Source organism: Berghia stephanieae, chromosome 4 (genome assembly GCF_034508935.2).
Source record: "Berghia stephanieae isolate SIO BIC M18660-M18661 chromosome 4, UCSD_Bste_1.3, whole genome shotgun sequence".
NCBI classification, from domain to species: Eukaryota; Metazoa; Mollusca; class Gastropoda; order Nudibranchia; family Aeolidiidae; genus Berghia; species Berghia stephanieae.
Genome location: NC_088363.1, coordinates 86,646,962 through 86,663,987, shown reverse-complemented (window position 1 = coordinate 86,663,987; position 17,026 = coordinate 86,646,962). Strand labels below are relative to the sequence as shown.

The window sequence follows — 17,026 nt, the reverse complement described above, 5'->3', positions numbered from 1 at the left end:
ATCTGCCTTTCTCTCTCTCTCTCTCTCTCTCTCTCTCTCTCTCTCTCTCTCTCTCTCTCTCTCTCCCTCTGTGTGTGTGTGTATGTGTGTTCTCCCTAGCACCTCTATATCTTTATTATTCACGACAAATGACTATTGTTTTGTATATTTCTATGCCAACATCTCACTATCAAGTATTATTATTATAAGAGATTATAAGTTCCTGGCTTCAGATGAAATAATACGTTCATATCCTACATACAAGAGGAAACCAGTTGTCATGCATGATAGAAAGATAATACTATCAGTGTTGACTCAATACACAACCCTAAGGTACACCATTTATCTACTCGATGCATGAACAGTAAGCAAGTCCTCTGTCATTAACATCATCTACCTCTCAGACATTCCACTCATCCCTCTATTCCTCTGGCACGTGCGTTTTTCGTTAGGTCAAAGGTCAAGGAATAGAAAGAGAGAGGGTGAGTGTATGGCTTGTAACGCGAGTAGCGGAAGTGAACATAACGGTGAACGGGAGACAGGTGGAGAATTCTGGTTTATTATAAATGAGTGAGTAATAATAAAACATAATGGGTTCTTCGCGTGTCTACCATAATAATATACTGGCGGATTTGACAATATTTAATGACATCTCCTTCTAGTTGGTTTTTTTTTTTTTTTTTTTTTTTTTTTTATCTAATTTGCTCAATTTTTTTTTCACATTCGCATAATGAAAATAATAATTATAATTGTCTATTTATCTTGATTATTTCAACTTCGACAGAAAACTCATTGCTCTGATGTCAATCTTTTCTCTCATTTCAAATCTTCTTTCTTTCTCTCCCTCCTTCCTCCCTCAATCCCATTACTCTCAATCTATTTATCTATCTCTCTCTCACTCTCTCACTCTCTCTCTATCTATCTATCTATCTATCTATCTATCTATCTATTTATCTATTTATCTATCTATCTATCTATCTATCTACCTCTCTCTCTATCTATTTATAACTCTCTCTCTCTCTCTCTGAGTGTGTGTGTGTGTGTGTGTGTGTGTGTGTGTTCTCCCCAACCCCTCTATATATTGTAACGATGCAATGGTACATCTGTCTAATATTCTCTAGTTTGTCCAGATTTTAAAATCCATGAAGTCAGAGAAAAGTTTCCAAGAATTTCGAAATAAAAACCAAAAAATCACATTATGTCCGTCATTTTCTTGCAATTGTATTTGATTACCTTATATTATTAGATTACCAACCATGAAACCACTTTACATGTGCTTATGGATTGCCCATTATACAACGTGCAACGTTCGAACCACTGGGTCACCCCTACAACACTCAACACAAAGCTCTATGGTGAGGCTGAGGACCTAAAGCGGACCACAGACTTCATAGCAGATATCGGACTGCAGCCATAGATGTCCATCAGAGGAACGAAGAAGAAGAAGAAGAAGAAGATTACCTTATAAAAGAGGTTATTGACTGATTGATTGGGGGTTTTTTTTAATCTTTTGTTTTTATATATTATGCTTTTTTTTTGTTTTGTTTTGTTTTTCTTTGGAGTTTTTTTTTTTGTTGTTGTTTGTTTGTTTTCTTTTGTTTGTTTTTTTTTTTTTTTTTTTTTTTTTTTTTTTTTTTTTTTTTTTTTTTTGTGTGTGTGTGCTTATTTGATTGATTTTTTTTGTCCTGTTTTGTCTCATTTCTCCCTATTTAGTTTTGATTCTTTATCACATGCAAACAATTATTTAGTAATAGTTGAGCCTGAAGCTAGAAATAAATACTATGTGCGAGAGCGAGAGGGGTTTAGAGGCATAATACGTGGGGTGGGGGGGGGGGGGGCGAGGGAGATACCAATACACAGACAAGCACGTTAACAGAGAGAAAAACATTGAGAGGAAATGAGAAGGGAGGGGTGGATCGAGTGAGAGAAAGATAGGTCGATAGAGTCAGGTAGAAAGATAAATGTATGGACACACAAACGCACACACACACACACACACACACACACACACACATATATATATATATATATATATATAATATTATATATATATATATATTATTATATATAATAAAATTAAATTTTTAACCCATGATCAAATAGTGCTCAACTTTTTGATAAAAGGACCAATTTATAAAATAATATATATATATATATATATATATATATATTATATATATATATATATATAGAGAGAGAGAGAGAGAGAGAGAGAGAGAGAGAGAGAGAGAGAGAGAGAGAGAGAATGAGAAAACACTATGTACTCTAACAAAAAGAAAGAAATTATTCATATGGATGGAAATGGATTTGAAATGGCGTGGAAATGTCAAAGGTCACAACCATAATGTATTTCACAGGTAGAATGGGAACGCGATCCATACTGTTGATAGTTTACCTTTTCTATATTGTACTCTCTGCTAACTCAACCCTTTTTAAGCTCAATCGTGTTTAACCGTAGCCACCGTTAAGTTATAGATAGTATGCAGATGACGTCACTCAGGCCTTTGTTATTGTTTTTGCCATCCGCGTTTGTGAGTTGTTCTCACTAAACTGTATTAACCAGACTATAAAAGTTCATGGTTACACAGAGTTTGTGTGTTGGTCCGTTATACTTCCGGATGGCAATGTTGTGAACTCCTTGGCCAAGCGCATTCTATCTATAGCCTGGCACTGAAACCCAAAAAGACTGGCATTTTGACGTCATTATTTGGTTTTTGCACCGCCTAGTGAGTTGTCGTTAGTAGAGCTCATGGAAACAAGTGATACCATTGGTTGAACTATTGAATACAACTCACGATTTGTTTTCTTTTGTGTCCAAAGACTGGCATTTTGACGTCACTTTTTGGTCAATGTCAGGCCATAACTTTACGAAGGCCACGGTTTAACCCTCTCCTTACCAACCATAGGAAAATAGTCACATTCGTTACGATGCAACCAACAATTTTATCATTCTGATTTCTTTTGCATATCACAAAATTTAAAGAAAATTTTTTGTTATAGCTATAAACACCCGACACTGTATTATAGAGCTCATTTTGCTGAACAATATTGTATATAGAATGTACTTGTTGGTTTTCTGTTTGAGTAAGAAAATTCTACCTTTGTGTTGGGTGGGCGAGACATTTTGGGGGAAACTCTGAAACTGGCTGGTAAGGAGATAGTTAAGTCCTGCCTATATTTGTATTAAGTTACATTATGGATCCAATTAGATAAAAAGTAGAAGCCAATTAAAGAGCTTTATCTCTGGTATTCGAAACAAACATACAAAAAAGGAAGTTTATCAGACGACCTGGTAATTATTTTTTCATTCAAAAATGAAAATAAACAACAACAAACAAACAAAATTTTTAAAAATAAAATTTAAAAAAAGAGTTAGACTAATATTTATTTTTTTTAAATAGAAACAAAGGAAATACATATTAAATTGAGGTTTAAAATTTATAATTAGTCCTCTATATTATAGGTAAGTGTTCTAGCCGATTTAGTTAGCATTTTGGGTCACTCATTTATATTATACACATTTCATCATTGTGCCCTGAGGGTCTTTGTAAGTATCTAGTTCATTGTGTAGATACCTACGTGTACATATTTGTAGGTCTGATAGACGAATTCAATTATGGGCTTGTTTAAACACCGAGTTTCGAGTATAATTTTTGATTTGTGCGGGTATGTGGTCTTGTGGTATGACACTCGCTTTCGGATCGGAAGGTCCTGGGTTCAAGCCTCGCTCGGCGCATAGTTGAGTCCTTGGAAAAGGCTCTTCACTCACATTCTCTCACCGTACTCAGGTGTAAAATGAGTACCTAGCCGTCAACAGCGTTGTCTGTCCGAAAAAAATCGTAATATCGCCTAATAGGCGGCATGTCTCGTCCTTCATGTTAAGTGTTGCTGTTGGCCAGGGACACCTTGTAAAGCGCTTTGAGCACGTTTAGTGGACACTGCGCTATATAAAAAAGCTCCATTTCAATTTTGGTATGAGAGTATTTCCTTTACAACAATGAGGCCATACCGGTTTGGGTTGTTATACTTGTAAACACGTTCTCGTCCTTAGTTATTCTTTTTAAAAATATTTTAAATACCAATTCAATACTCTTCAACAGTCGTAACGTCACTTCCCTCGTAATGACGCATGGTAACTTAGTAACTGGCTCTAAACTATCGGAACAATGGCGGACGCCCTTATGAAATATTTCTTCGACGAGCATAAAAGCGTATCCGGAGGGTGAAAAAAACATGATAAATCTGATCATTTTTTGACTTTCACACATTCTGATCACAAGACATATGAAAAATTCTAGCCAGCATGAAGAATAAAAAGTACTGATTTTCATTGTTTAAAACCACGATGGCCGCCGTTGCTGGGCGACGTGACATCAGACTTGAATCCAATCTCAGTCCAAGCTATCAAACCCACTTGTATAAAAAAAATACATCCAAACTTTTTTCCCTGTCTATTTTTTAAAAATAAAGCAAATGTCAAATGCCTCAAAATTCCGCAACTTTTACTTTATTAATCGTGTTGTTGTTTGTCTTGTCTTGTTTTGTTTTGTTTTGGGGAGGGAATGGTTTGTTGTTTTTTTTTAAAATTATTTATGGTATCTCGACATTCTTATGTGTCCGGAAATATTAAGAAAATCTAAAGTGACCAATACAATAACTCAATGTTTCAAAGACGGCATCCCTCTTTTTAAGTTTAATTGTTTGTGATTGTAGGACTGTAGATCAAAATCCTTGTAAATCCAAATTTGGATAGAAAGAAAGTCTTGGAGGTGTCACCACAGGGATCTGAATCCATGGGCCATGGAGTTCCGTTGAAGGGACTGGTAACTAGATTATTGCAATACCATCGTATGTTATTATAATTGTTTCCTTGTATACACCTTACCACAGTTTTATTTGGCGGAATGTTTCAAGTAACCTTGACTTTACAACGTTTTTTTTTTATTATTAGTTGACCGGATTCGAAGTGAAAGTTGTGGGAGGAGAATATATAATATAAACCCACTAGATTGATGTTTCCATCATTAAATTTGATGGTTTCTTAATGTATATGCGTGGGTTTCTGTGTGTGTATCTCTCTCTCTATCTCTCTTTGTCTATATATATATATATATATATATATATATATATATGTGTGTGTGTGTGGTGTGTGTGTGTGTGTGTGTCAGCGTGTGTACACTTTTAAACAAAATGTTGAATTATACCTACCTGCGTACAATATTCACATTGATCAAATCCTAATGAATGCATGACATTTTTTAATTAGATTACGAGCTTTACGTAGAGATCTATCAATCTAATATTTGTTTTTAAAGATAAAATTTGCTTTTTTAATCCTAAGAGGATTTTTGTTTTAATTTAGGGTCCATCAAGAAAAGAAGACCCAGATTGCCCGGCTAGGCGTCAGCGCCGTAAAGTAAACAAAATTCTTGTTAAATGTACACTGTTCCATCATCGAGAAACTTTTTAAAAAAGTAAAGCGCTTAGAACCTGATGTTTGTCGCGTGAGCGGTATTTATACAATGTGATCCTTTAAAACCTATTATATTTTATCCTTTTCAGATTGCCTCACAGACTTGAATTAAAGAAAAATCAATGAGATCTTCAACAACAAGAAACGCGTCTTTAAAAATTGGGCTCAAATTCAACATCATCTTGAACTGGCTTGTATCACCAGAATCTCAAACTCTCGTCTTTTCAACTCGATAAATATAGATAGTATCGTTATAATAGCTGTCACGATAACCTTGTGATAATGAGTATTATCGGAATGAATGTATCCACTGACCTGTACGGGGTTCACGAGGAAGGACAGGATTAGTGTTATTATATTATTGTGGCCTTTGCTGCATTTACGGACTGATACATATCCGGGGGTTTTTTCAGTTGCATTACCTGTACAATGCCAATTCTAATATAGTTTCAAATCACCTTATAACATCATTTCAACGCCCAGATTTACACTAAATATTTATGATGACAACAGAAGTACAAGGAGGAAAGACCCAGTTAACTAAAGATAGGAGCTTAAATTTCAATTCGCAGAGAATTGGGAATCACAACCGCCCTACTGATTTTTTAAATCCAAACTTTAGTGATGAAAATTTGACACCATGCAAAGATGTCCCTAGAAAACCAATGATAGATAAATACGGTAAACTATCCTTGCCCACAGATAAACATTTCATTATCAACCATCAAGATGAAGGTTACAACACAGACAGCAAATCTAATACGTCTCCTTCTACAACATCTCCTCTATCGTCCAGCTTTTCGTCTATGAGTACGTTCGACGGTTCCTTCAATTCCCCAACATCTCCCAGTGGAGGTGTATCTCCTAACGGTCCCAATACAAGCCTTTTTGTCATGCAGGGAAGCACCCAACGATGTCTCGCTCCTCAAAAGTTATCCCTTATTCAAGGGAATGGGAAAATTCACGTGAATCGTCATGCCTTTGTGATGGCAAAGAAAAGGGATTCTCCCCAGGAAATACAGGATAATTCTCCTGTAAATTTGGAAGACAGACTTCGAGCACTGACGACCATAGAAGAAGAGGACCCTGCTTCTTCCAATATTTCAACGAGAGACACTCAAAAGAAGGAGGTGTACAATGTTCCTGAATTTGAAAATTTTAATTCACGTCATACTCAGCCCATCACTAATAACGGAAATAGAATTGAGGATTTTAAAAATCGAGGAGATGACCAGAACACTGGGTTTTTCCGAGCGGTTCCTGTAGAAATAGCTGCCCCACTGCATTCGTACGATCAGAGAAGTCGAACAGAAAATCGGAATGAAAATCTCTCTGATATCAGCAGTGCTCAGCATACTGATAATTCTCGTCCAATTCCAAACTCTCCTGGATATAATAGCTACGACAAAAACTGGCATGACTACCGTCGTTATTTTGAAAAAGACTGTGACATTCCACTTCGCAACATAGACGCTTTTAATAGGGGAAAATTTGTGACTGTTGGGTTGGATAGCGCAAATGAAAAAGATATAAATAGGCAGCTCGGGACAAATACTTCCGAAGTGCGGAGTGGGCAAGTTGCAGCAAATGTTTCAAGTATTCAACCACACGGTGTAAAAAGTAGTCCTCATGGGGATTTAAATGAAAGTGTTGGTGAGGTGTTACCCCCAGGACATTTCCATGGACATCCTCTAAATGGGCATAGATTGGAGGATCGTTTTAATGGCCAAACCGCTCCTTCTGCATCTATGTCGGAACTTCATTTTCCTTATCAAAGGCATCCTAATCCACAGAGCAGTAACGACAATTCTTATTACCCAAATGATCATCTTCGTTCGCAACCAGAACAATCACAATCCCTTCCTCAAGCTTATCAACAGCCACAATTGGATACCCGACAACCCCATCATCAAAATCAGTATTTTCAACAACATCATCCATTCTTCAACGAGCAATCTCAACAAAATCCCAATGCACTTTTTCAGAATTCACACAATCGGTCATTTGGTTCCTATAACTCTTTACCGCGGCATTACGAAAACCAACGCCAACATCCTATGTTTTATCCCGGAGATTCGAGTCAGTTCTCAGAAAATGACGTGGTCCTCAGGAGATCCTGGGCAAGTTCTTCCACCCGCGCGATCCCGGACCGAGTGGATCGATCTTCCTGGTATCCGGAGTCTCGGTCCAAACAATCAAATCCCACAAGTAATGACAGATATTCATTAGATTTAGGAAATATTCCACAACTTCAGCAACAAATCCGTGCTACTTCAGAAATGTGTCTTCAAGCGTCCAAGAGACACGTATTCGCTTCATCAGCAGATATTTATAAACTATTTCAGGGGCAGAAAAAGCCACTGGCACCCTCATCGTCTCCATCTCCTTCATCTTCTAATCTCATTCGTGGCCAAAATCAATCTCATCGACATAGTTTTCATGCTATGCCCGGTGGGTCTTGGACCAAGTCACAACAAAGTTTGCATCAAGACCCAAACCAAATTTCTCAGGATTCCGTCGGAATTCTACCTACGAGTTCAAGACAACACGGCTTTTACTTAAACAATCCACCACATCATTCTCCATCTCCAGGTCCTCTTCGCGGTGACCACAGCATCCCTCTTCCACAAACTTCTTTGGGTGGTAATGCTTTCCCCCAACTCAACTCATCCCCCTCAATTTTCCCATCAACTCTATCCGAGTTACCCCACATCCAACGACAATCCAGCGGCTACTCCTCCGAAAATGAGTTACAGCAGATTGAACAGAATGCCAAAGCTGCCAAAAAAGTTAAAGCTCGAACTCATCCACATTCTCAGCAAGGGTTTACCAACTCCGATCAAGAATTTGTTCCTGTTGATCCTTCGCAAGACCATGACTCAAGCAGCAGTATCATCGATAACGAACCTGTATATGTAAATCAGCCTATGTTAGCAAGTGCGACTGGGCGTGGCAGCATAATCAAATCATCACCCATTCAGCAATCTCAATCATCATCAACACCACCACCACCACCGCTACCAGCACGACCAAAACATCTTCAGCAAACTCCAGTTGCAAACATTAATTTTTCAACAGCGACCAATCTTCAAGTCTCACAACACAGCACTATCAACTCCAGTGTTGACAATCAACCTGGAAATGAGCACGATACCTCTCCGAGCCCAGCAGTGATTACTCAAAAGCAAATCATCCATTTCAATCAAAAACCTGTCACGATAAATAGTTTCGTCCCCAACCATCCATTTAACACGAACTCCAACAGCAGCACAAATGGCCCCACGATCGACGAAAGACGCATCTTACCTGGAGGTCAAGTCCCATCTATTCAACCGCTGAATTTCCAATCCAATCATGATCAGTTTCTCATGGAGCAAAAGCTTGGTCCCGATTTCTTGAATGCACCAAAGAGAAGTAACTCATCTCGATCAAACAGAACTAATAGTAGCCCTTGTACACCGTTATCTCCCTTGGAAATTGCCCAAGTATTGGACACGCCCTTCGCTACCAATGTTATCTCTGATAAATGCGGTGATAGACTTTCTACATTAGTGTGAAACTATGAGAATTATATAAATATTTCTTTCTTCACATATTACATCTGTATACGATGTATAACAATCACAAGATCAGCGGATTAGAATACTATATTATGTGACCCCTCGTCTCAAAACGTTATTAAGTCGGGATGATTAAGATGCTGAAAATGGAATCAGAAATATCAGACTAAAGTTGAGTTTATTTGCTTTATAGAGGAGAAGGAATATCATATTTTACGGTGCTAAATACCAAAGTTTCATATTTTTGACCAGTTTAACTATAATTTGACTTTTTAGCATCTGGTCCATCCCGACATAATACCGTTTTGAGACGAGGGGTCACATATGACCCACCGTCTCAGTACAGTATTACACTGGAGGTGAACCAGGTGACGAGAATTTACTTCTTAGTGTAAATTGTGAAAATTTTATTCAAAGCAATAGATGTGCTCGTTTGAGAAGATTGGTTGTATGTAATATCTCAAATTAGTTAATTCTCAAAACTAGCAATTCAAATCATTTTCACTTCAAAATTTAAATTTGTTAAATCATGTTCATCCCTGCATAATACCGAATTGAGGCGGAGGGACACATATATATGGGAGTTGGTAAAACGGATATACGGGCTGAACTTAAGTCGGGGATAGCCCTGTCAGCAGGGATACGTTGGGTGGACAGTTCATTTCTATGTCTCCTTATTATTATTATTATTATTATTATTATTATTATTATTATTATTATTATTATTATTATTATTATTATTATTATTATTATTATTATTATTATTATTATTATATTTTACTTTGTTGTTATTTATTTCTTAAACTTATGATGAATTATTACAGGTTTGAGACGGAGATATAATATACATTTTCGATCATTTTGTTATATTATGTCTTCCAATGAATTGAAGTATAAATGGCATACCGTTTTTATACCATATTTTCTATGGAACTCTGTCTGGGTGTGGTTCCTGACCTCCCATAGTAGGCAGGGAGGCACTTACTGTGTCTCTATTTATTACCCTATATCTGGTATCCAACATGATTTTTGTCTTTTTGTCTAGGAAAGAAATTACTTGGTTTTATCCAGGCCCCGCTTGGACCCTAACTGGGAGGGAAACAGTCAAATGTATCGCTAGAATTTATTGTGGGAGATGATATTTTTTGTCTTGGTTATCATCTCTATATTTTGTGCACTGTATTATGTCTGGATGAGACATTTAGATGATCTCAAACCAAGTACATACACTGATAGGATGCTCTTGGAATCTACATCACTTCTCCCAGTCTTCGTTTTTCTTGGGTGCTTTTATTGTAATTTTTGAACTTTTTACTATCCCATTAATTTTCTCTCCTTTTTACTGGCGCTGATATGACTTAACTGTGTTGCAAGCGCCATAAAACGCTTAAAAACCTAAAAACAACATTGGCACTCTGTACTTAACCTCTTATAATCTCTACTGTATGTACCATGGTTACTCATTTCCTTGTATCAAGTGTCTAAACATTGTCAGCACTCCCTTTGACGGGAATTGGATTCAATAGTCTGATGTCACGTCGCCCAGCAACTGCGGCCATCGTGGTTCTAAACAAAGAAAATCTGTACTTTTTATTCTTCATGCTGGCTAGAACTTTTCATATGTCTTGTGATCAGAATGTGTAAAAGTCAAAACATGATCAGATTTGTAATGTTTTTCTCCTCTGGGTGCGCTTTTATGCTCGTCGGAGAAATATTTCGCCATTGTTCCGATAGTTTAGAGCCAGTTACTAAGTTACCATGCGTCATTACGAGAGAAGTGACGTTACGACTGTTGAAGCGTATTCTGTTTACGGGTGTCTGTGTAAAACAGGATCCCCCAACTATCTTATTAAAGAGATTACTTTAAAAACTGAACTCTTGTATGGCGCGATGTGCTCAAAGCATTTTACAATGTGTCCCAAGCCAACGGCAACCTTATCATGTAGAACCCAACGAGACATAAACATCTCTAAGGCGCTATTACAACGCTGTTACCGGTCTATTACTCATTTTACACATGAGTACGGTTAGAGAATGTGAGTAAAGAGCCTTTTCCAAGGACTCAACTTTGAATCGATAACAGCCCGGGACCGATAGGTCCTAAGGCGAGTGTCATACAATAAGGCCACAAAGCCGCTTAGTTGTGGGGGCTGTGGGCTGCTACAAGTATAAAAAAATTGAGCTTTTATATCGCGCAATATCCACTAAACGTGCTCAAAGCGCTTTACAAGGGGTCCCTGGCCAACAGCAACACTTAACATTTAGGACGGGACATAACGCCTGTTAGGCGATATTACAATTTTTTTGCGAACAGAGACAACGCTGTTAACGGCCAGGTACTCATTTTACACCTGAGTATGGTGAGAGAATGTGAGTAAAGAGCCTTTTCCAAGGACTCAACTATGCGCCGAGCGAGGCTCGAACCCAGGACCTTCCGATCCGAAAGCGAGTGTCATACCACTTCATAAAAGAAAAAAATACTGAGAGAACGTTTCAAAAAATAAATAATAAGCCAACAACATAAAGATTATTTAAGGGGCAGCGTGGCTCAGCGGTACGGTCTTTGCTTCGTACCCGAAAGGTACCGAGTTCGATCAACCGCAGCTTCGTTGTATGGCCTTGAGCAAATCGCCTCGTCCTAGCTCAATGTGCGGCGTTGCACTGCGGCTGACGCCTGGGTTATTCCAAACAAATTTCCCATATGGGATGAATAAAGGGAATTTTATTTTATTTATTTTATTTATTATAATAGAAATTGGCCACGATAACAACAATATCGCATATGGCCAGCCAAACAACCTTCTCTATAGGCCATTATGTTGAGCTGAACTTGAAGCAGATTGAGTTTGATTGTATTGTGTGTTCACCAAATAGAATAGTATAGTACATTATGATTTATTGGACTGAAAATAAAAGTATTTCGTAATCCTGGGCATTCTTCTTCTTCTTCTTCAAGTACCAAGTCTGTGCCAGACATCGGTGATCATGATACGCCATTCACCTCTCTGATCATATTACTATGTGGTCTAGTGGTATGACACTCGCTTTCGGATCGGAAGGTCCTGGGTTCGAGCCTCGCTCGACGCATAGTTGAGTCCTTGGAAAAGACTCTTTACTCACATTCTCTCACCGTACTCAGGTGTAAAATGAGTACCTGGCCGTTAACAGCGTTGTCTTTGTCCGAACAATTGTAATATCGCCTAACAGGCGTCATGTCTCGTCCTACATGTTAAATGTTGCTGTTGACCAGGGACCCCTTGTAAAGCGCTTTGAGCACGTTAAGTGGATATTGCGCTATATAAAAGCTCTTTTCTTTTTTTTAATAACCCCAGAAAACTAATATTACTCTTTTCTTTCTTTGTCACCCAGCTGTTCAAACTATTCAAATATGTTTTTCTTGGTCTACCTTTACTCTTTTTACCTTCTATCTTTCCTGTGAGAGCAAGATGTTCAATACATTTATGTCGATTTAGGTGCCCTAAAAATTGCATTTGTCCGGAGCATTAGGTCTGTACTTAAACTCAATTTTATACAAGTCCATCCCTGCAAATTTCCAGCTTGTTGAGGGGTAACATTTTTTTTCAATTTTGTATTTGTTGGTTGAAGAAGGGATTTGATCCCGAAACGTTTCCTATGAAGAGTTTTGTTATCTTATGAAGCAATTATATTAATTTTTGCTCAACATTTTTTAACCATCCATGTACCTTTATCATAGAATCCTTGACATTGATGGGACTTTAACTCACTCAATCCTAGAGATCTTTGCTACTTTTCAAAATATGAAAATATGTATTAAAAATGAGCATGTGCAAAGATAATTTTATCAAACTATCATTAACATGTCAAAATAAAGAACATTGGCTTTGATACTACCCCTATAATTTGTTTCAGAAAAATGTAATAAATAGCCATGGGGTAAAAGTAACCCCGGGTATACTACGTATATTGTCGGTGTTAGGGTTGAGTGAGTTAAAAAAACAAACTCTCGAGCTGATTCTTAACCGCCTCCTTACCACTCATGCAACCGGCAATTTTCTCATTCTGATTTCTCTTGTACATCACAAAATCTAAAGAATTGCTTTGATTACAGCTATAAATACTAAACCACTGTGTTGTAGAGTTCATTTGTTACTTTTTGTTTAAGTAAAAAAAGGTTTATTCTTGTGCGGAGTGGGAGTCAATTTTCGGGGGAAATTCTAAAAGTAGCTGGTAAGGAGAGAGTTAAAAGACCATAGAAACTATTTCTGTCATGTCTTTTTCGTCCATTCATTTAGGTATTGATTGTGAAATTTGCATTCATTGAGGCTTACACTTTCATATGTCGGGGAGGCGGGGGGGGGGGGGGTAGAGCCCTCGTTTTACAGGCATAGGGACCAAGATCAATCTCGGAGGCAGTCGAAATGGGGGTTTTTTTCTGACCTAACTGTTAGATCTGGAGGAAAGCACTTCGCGATAGATTAGCGTCATATCCAAAGGGAAGCAAGCAATTGCTATTGTCCATTTCGCCTTATAGAGACCGGGATAAATGACTCGGAAGGACCTTTACATTTTCATGGGAGATCCATATGAAATAATGAGGTGCATATTCTATGATCTAAATTTGGCGCTTCGTTTCGTAATCCTATTCACAAGTCTAGGTCTGCAGTCTGTAACTATCTAATTGTTCTTGAATGAATGAAATAAAAGTATTGTAAGCGCCACAAATCAGTGCGTATCCCGTTGCACTTTTCTTTTCCAAAGCACTGACTTAAAGCAAAAAGTATCGTTACTGCTTATTGTTTAACAACTATACCCAATCATCATCATCATCATCATCATCATCATCATCATCATCATCATCATCATCATCATCATCATCATCATCATCATCATCATCACCACCACCACCATCATCATCATCATCATCATCATCACACACATCACTCCATCATCACCATCACCACCACCATCATCATCATCATCATCATCATCATCATCATCATCATCATCATCATCATTGTCACAGTTCATCACCATTATTAACATCATTATCGTCATCATCGTTTGTTGTCATTGAATTCATGATAATTGTACGGTACTTGTTTTTCACAAATAAATACGTAATAGATTTTCAAATCCTATAATTATATGAATGGTTTTTACATACATATCATGAACACCCCCCCCCCCCCTTTCCCCGTCATTATCCTCTACCTCCAAACACTTCCGTACTCTTTAAAAAAAATATATATTTAAATTTTTGGCCATAAACTCGCTCTTCAAATATCGATCGATTAACATTTCCCTCGCATTACATTATTGCCAAAAACTCTCAAATCTGCGACGTTCGTTTGAAAGACTCAAAATTGGGAGTTGTTTTGTTTTTGTTTTTGTTTTTTTGTGTGTGTTTTTTTGTTGTTTTTTTTTTTTTGGTTTTTTTTTTTTTTGTTTTTTTGTTTTTTTGTTTTGTTTTGTTTTGTTTTTGTTTTTGTTTTTTTTTTGTTATTTGGGTTTGTTTTGGGTTTTTTTGGCAAGATGAGGGTAATTTTAATCGATCGATATTTGAAGGACGAGTTCCAGCAAAAATTTTAGATACTTGTTTTTTTCCGAGTACGGCAAAATACCTCTATTGTTTATAAAATGTCTAAGTGTTTTTTTTTTCCTACTTTATTTTTCATCACTGTAGATTAAATAATTATTATTATTGAAATTTATATTTGAAATTTAAACATTATTATATTAAAAATGAAGAAAAACTGATCGGACTTTCTTGCTTTCTTTTCATTTAATTTGTTATATTATTATTGTGTTTATTGCTGAATGTACAGAAAAGAAAACACGTCTTTTTGCCCTGTTCCTGGCTGTGATCATTTTCCAAAGGGAACACAGTCAAATGTGTGTTCTTTTTATGTTGTAAATCGTTTTCTTCCTGTCAAATTCTCGCCAATTCTTTGGAATAACTCGAGTGTTTCCTTTTTGCCTGGAATCCTGCCCTCCTAAAAATAAAAAATAAAAAATTAAAATTGAGCTGTATATAGCGCAATATCCACTAAATGTGCTCAAAGCGCTTTACAAGGGGTCCCTGGTCAACAGCAACATTTTACATGTAGGACGGGGCATGACGCCTGTTAGGCGATATTACAATTTTTCGGACAAAGACAACGCTGTTAACGGCCAGGTACTCATTCTTACACCTGAGTACTGTGAGAGAATGTGAGTAAAGAGCCTTTTCCTAGGACTCAACTATGCGCCGAGTGCGAGGCTCGAACCCAGGACCCTCCGATCTGAAAGCGATTGTCATACCACTAGACCACATAGCCGCACAACAAAAATACTGTAACTACCGTTTCACACTTAGGAATGCTTGAGTCTTTTTACATACGGTACTCCATACAGTTGCTATTAATTAACAAAGTCGTATTCAAGCAAGATGGAGCACCGCCTCATTGGGGACCGAATGTAAGACCCTGTTTGGATAAAAACTTCCCTGGCAGATGGAGTAGAAGGGAACTGGCCACCATCAACTGGCCACCCAGGCCACTTGATATCACTCCACTTGATTTCTTTTTCTGCCACCCGATATATATTGATTGAGACCATATTCCAATAATCAGCAGACCCAAAGGCAACACAACTGACCAGACTATTATTTGCGACCGTCTCCACCTTAATTTTAGCAGAGCTGACAAGGCTTCATCCTGGATCAGATTACGTCATTGTATTAGGACCCCGTCGGTGAGTTTAAATGGAAAATTCTCCAATTGTAACACTTCGCCTCAAAATGGTATTAACTCAGGTTGGTTAAGATGTTAAAAATGGAATTTATAGCCAGAAATATCAGACTTTTGTTGTGTTAATATAATATGATTTATTGAGAAGAATGGATACCATATTTTAGAGTGCGAATGCCAACAATATATATTTTTGACCAGTCAACATTCCGGCTTTTAAGCATGGTTCGTTCCAACATAATACCGTTTTGAGACGATGGGTACAATTATTGTCATCTTCTAGGGTTCGGGTCCCCTCCAAGGTCGCTTCTTGGTCCCATAATGTATAGACATTGCACACCCTGACCATTGGGGATATTATCAGCTCCCATGGCATGATTTTCCACACGGATGTTGATGACGCACATCGATAATAAAGAACCCTCCTTCACTGATCTCAAATCGCTGACTACAGATATGGAGCGCTGCTGTAGATCGATTAAATGTGACCCACTGTCCCAAAGCGGCATTGTGTCAGGATGAACTAGGTATGAAACTTGTGGTTAATATCTATTCTTTACGGCGGAGAACACACACACACACACGCATATATATATATTTTTTAATTATGCGATTCCGCCACGATATCATAAGATAGCGTCGCCCAGGCATTCCACGAAGGAATATAGATATCCATCAAACAGGATGTCTGAGGTCAACAGGAATCACACATGTTGTCCAAGTGAGCAAATTGGGGGTTAATAATCTTTCTCAAGGAAAAAAACGAAAGTGCCTGAAGCGGGGCTCGAACCCGGGACCTTCCAGGTCACAGTGCTATGCCTTAACATATACACACACAATATATATATATATATATATATATATATATATATATATATATATATATATATATCTAATGCCCTCCTTGATATATATATATATATATATATATATATATATATATATATATACTTTTTATGGTCCATTTAAACCCGACTAACACAGTTTTTGTGGGTAACAAATCTTGGATGCTGTCCAACAAATTAGAGCTGAATGATTAAGACTGTAATTCTTTTGATTCCGTCACAATCAAAGATGAAATTCATCAACATGCCGTTCTTTACAATGGAGAGAATTGACATTCAAGTTTCGACAACCAAAAAAAATATTAATAATAAGAATAAATAAATAAATAAATAAATTGATAATAATAATAACAACAATAATAATGATGATGATGATAATAATAATAATAATAATAATAATAATAATAATAATAATAATAATAATAATAAATAATAATAATAATAATAATAATAATAAAT

General features: G+C 37.1%; 1 protein-coding gene across 2 annotated transcripts in view; it reads left to right on the top strand.

The window, feature by feature from the left end:
• Positions 1 to 12,024, top strand: part of LOC144971472 (uncharacterized) — an 85,946-nt gene extending 73,922 nt beyond the window's left edge. Inside the window, exons 2-3 of one of the 2 annotated variants that reach the window (XM_078912415.1) lie at positions 1,226 to 1,452; positions 5,542 to 12,024. In XM_078912415.1, coding sequence (XP_078768541.1) covers positions 5,953 to 9,009 — 3,057 coding nt within the window. In that variant the 5' untranslated portion in view covers positions 1,226 to 1,452; positions 5,542 to 5,952 and the 3' untranslated portion in view covers positions 9,010 to 12,024. The remainder of the gene's footprint in view (positions 1 to 1,225; positions 1,453 to 5,541) is intronic. The other variant, XM_078912414.1, reaches the window with a different exon arrangement.
• Positions 12,025 to 17,026: the final 5,002 nt, after the last annotated feature.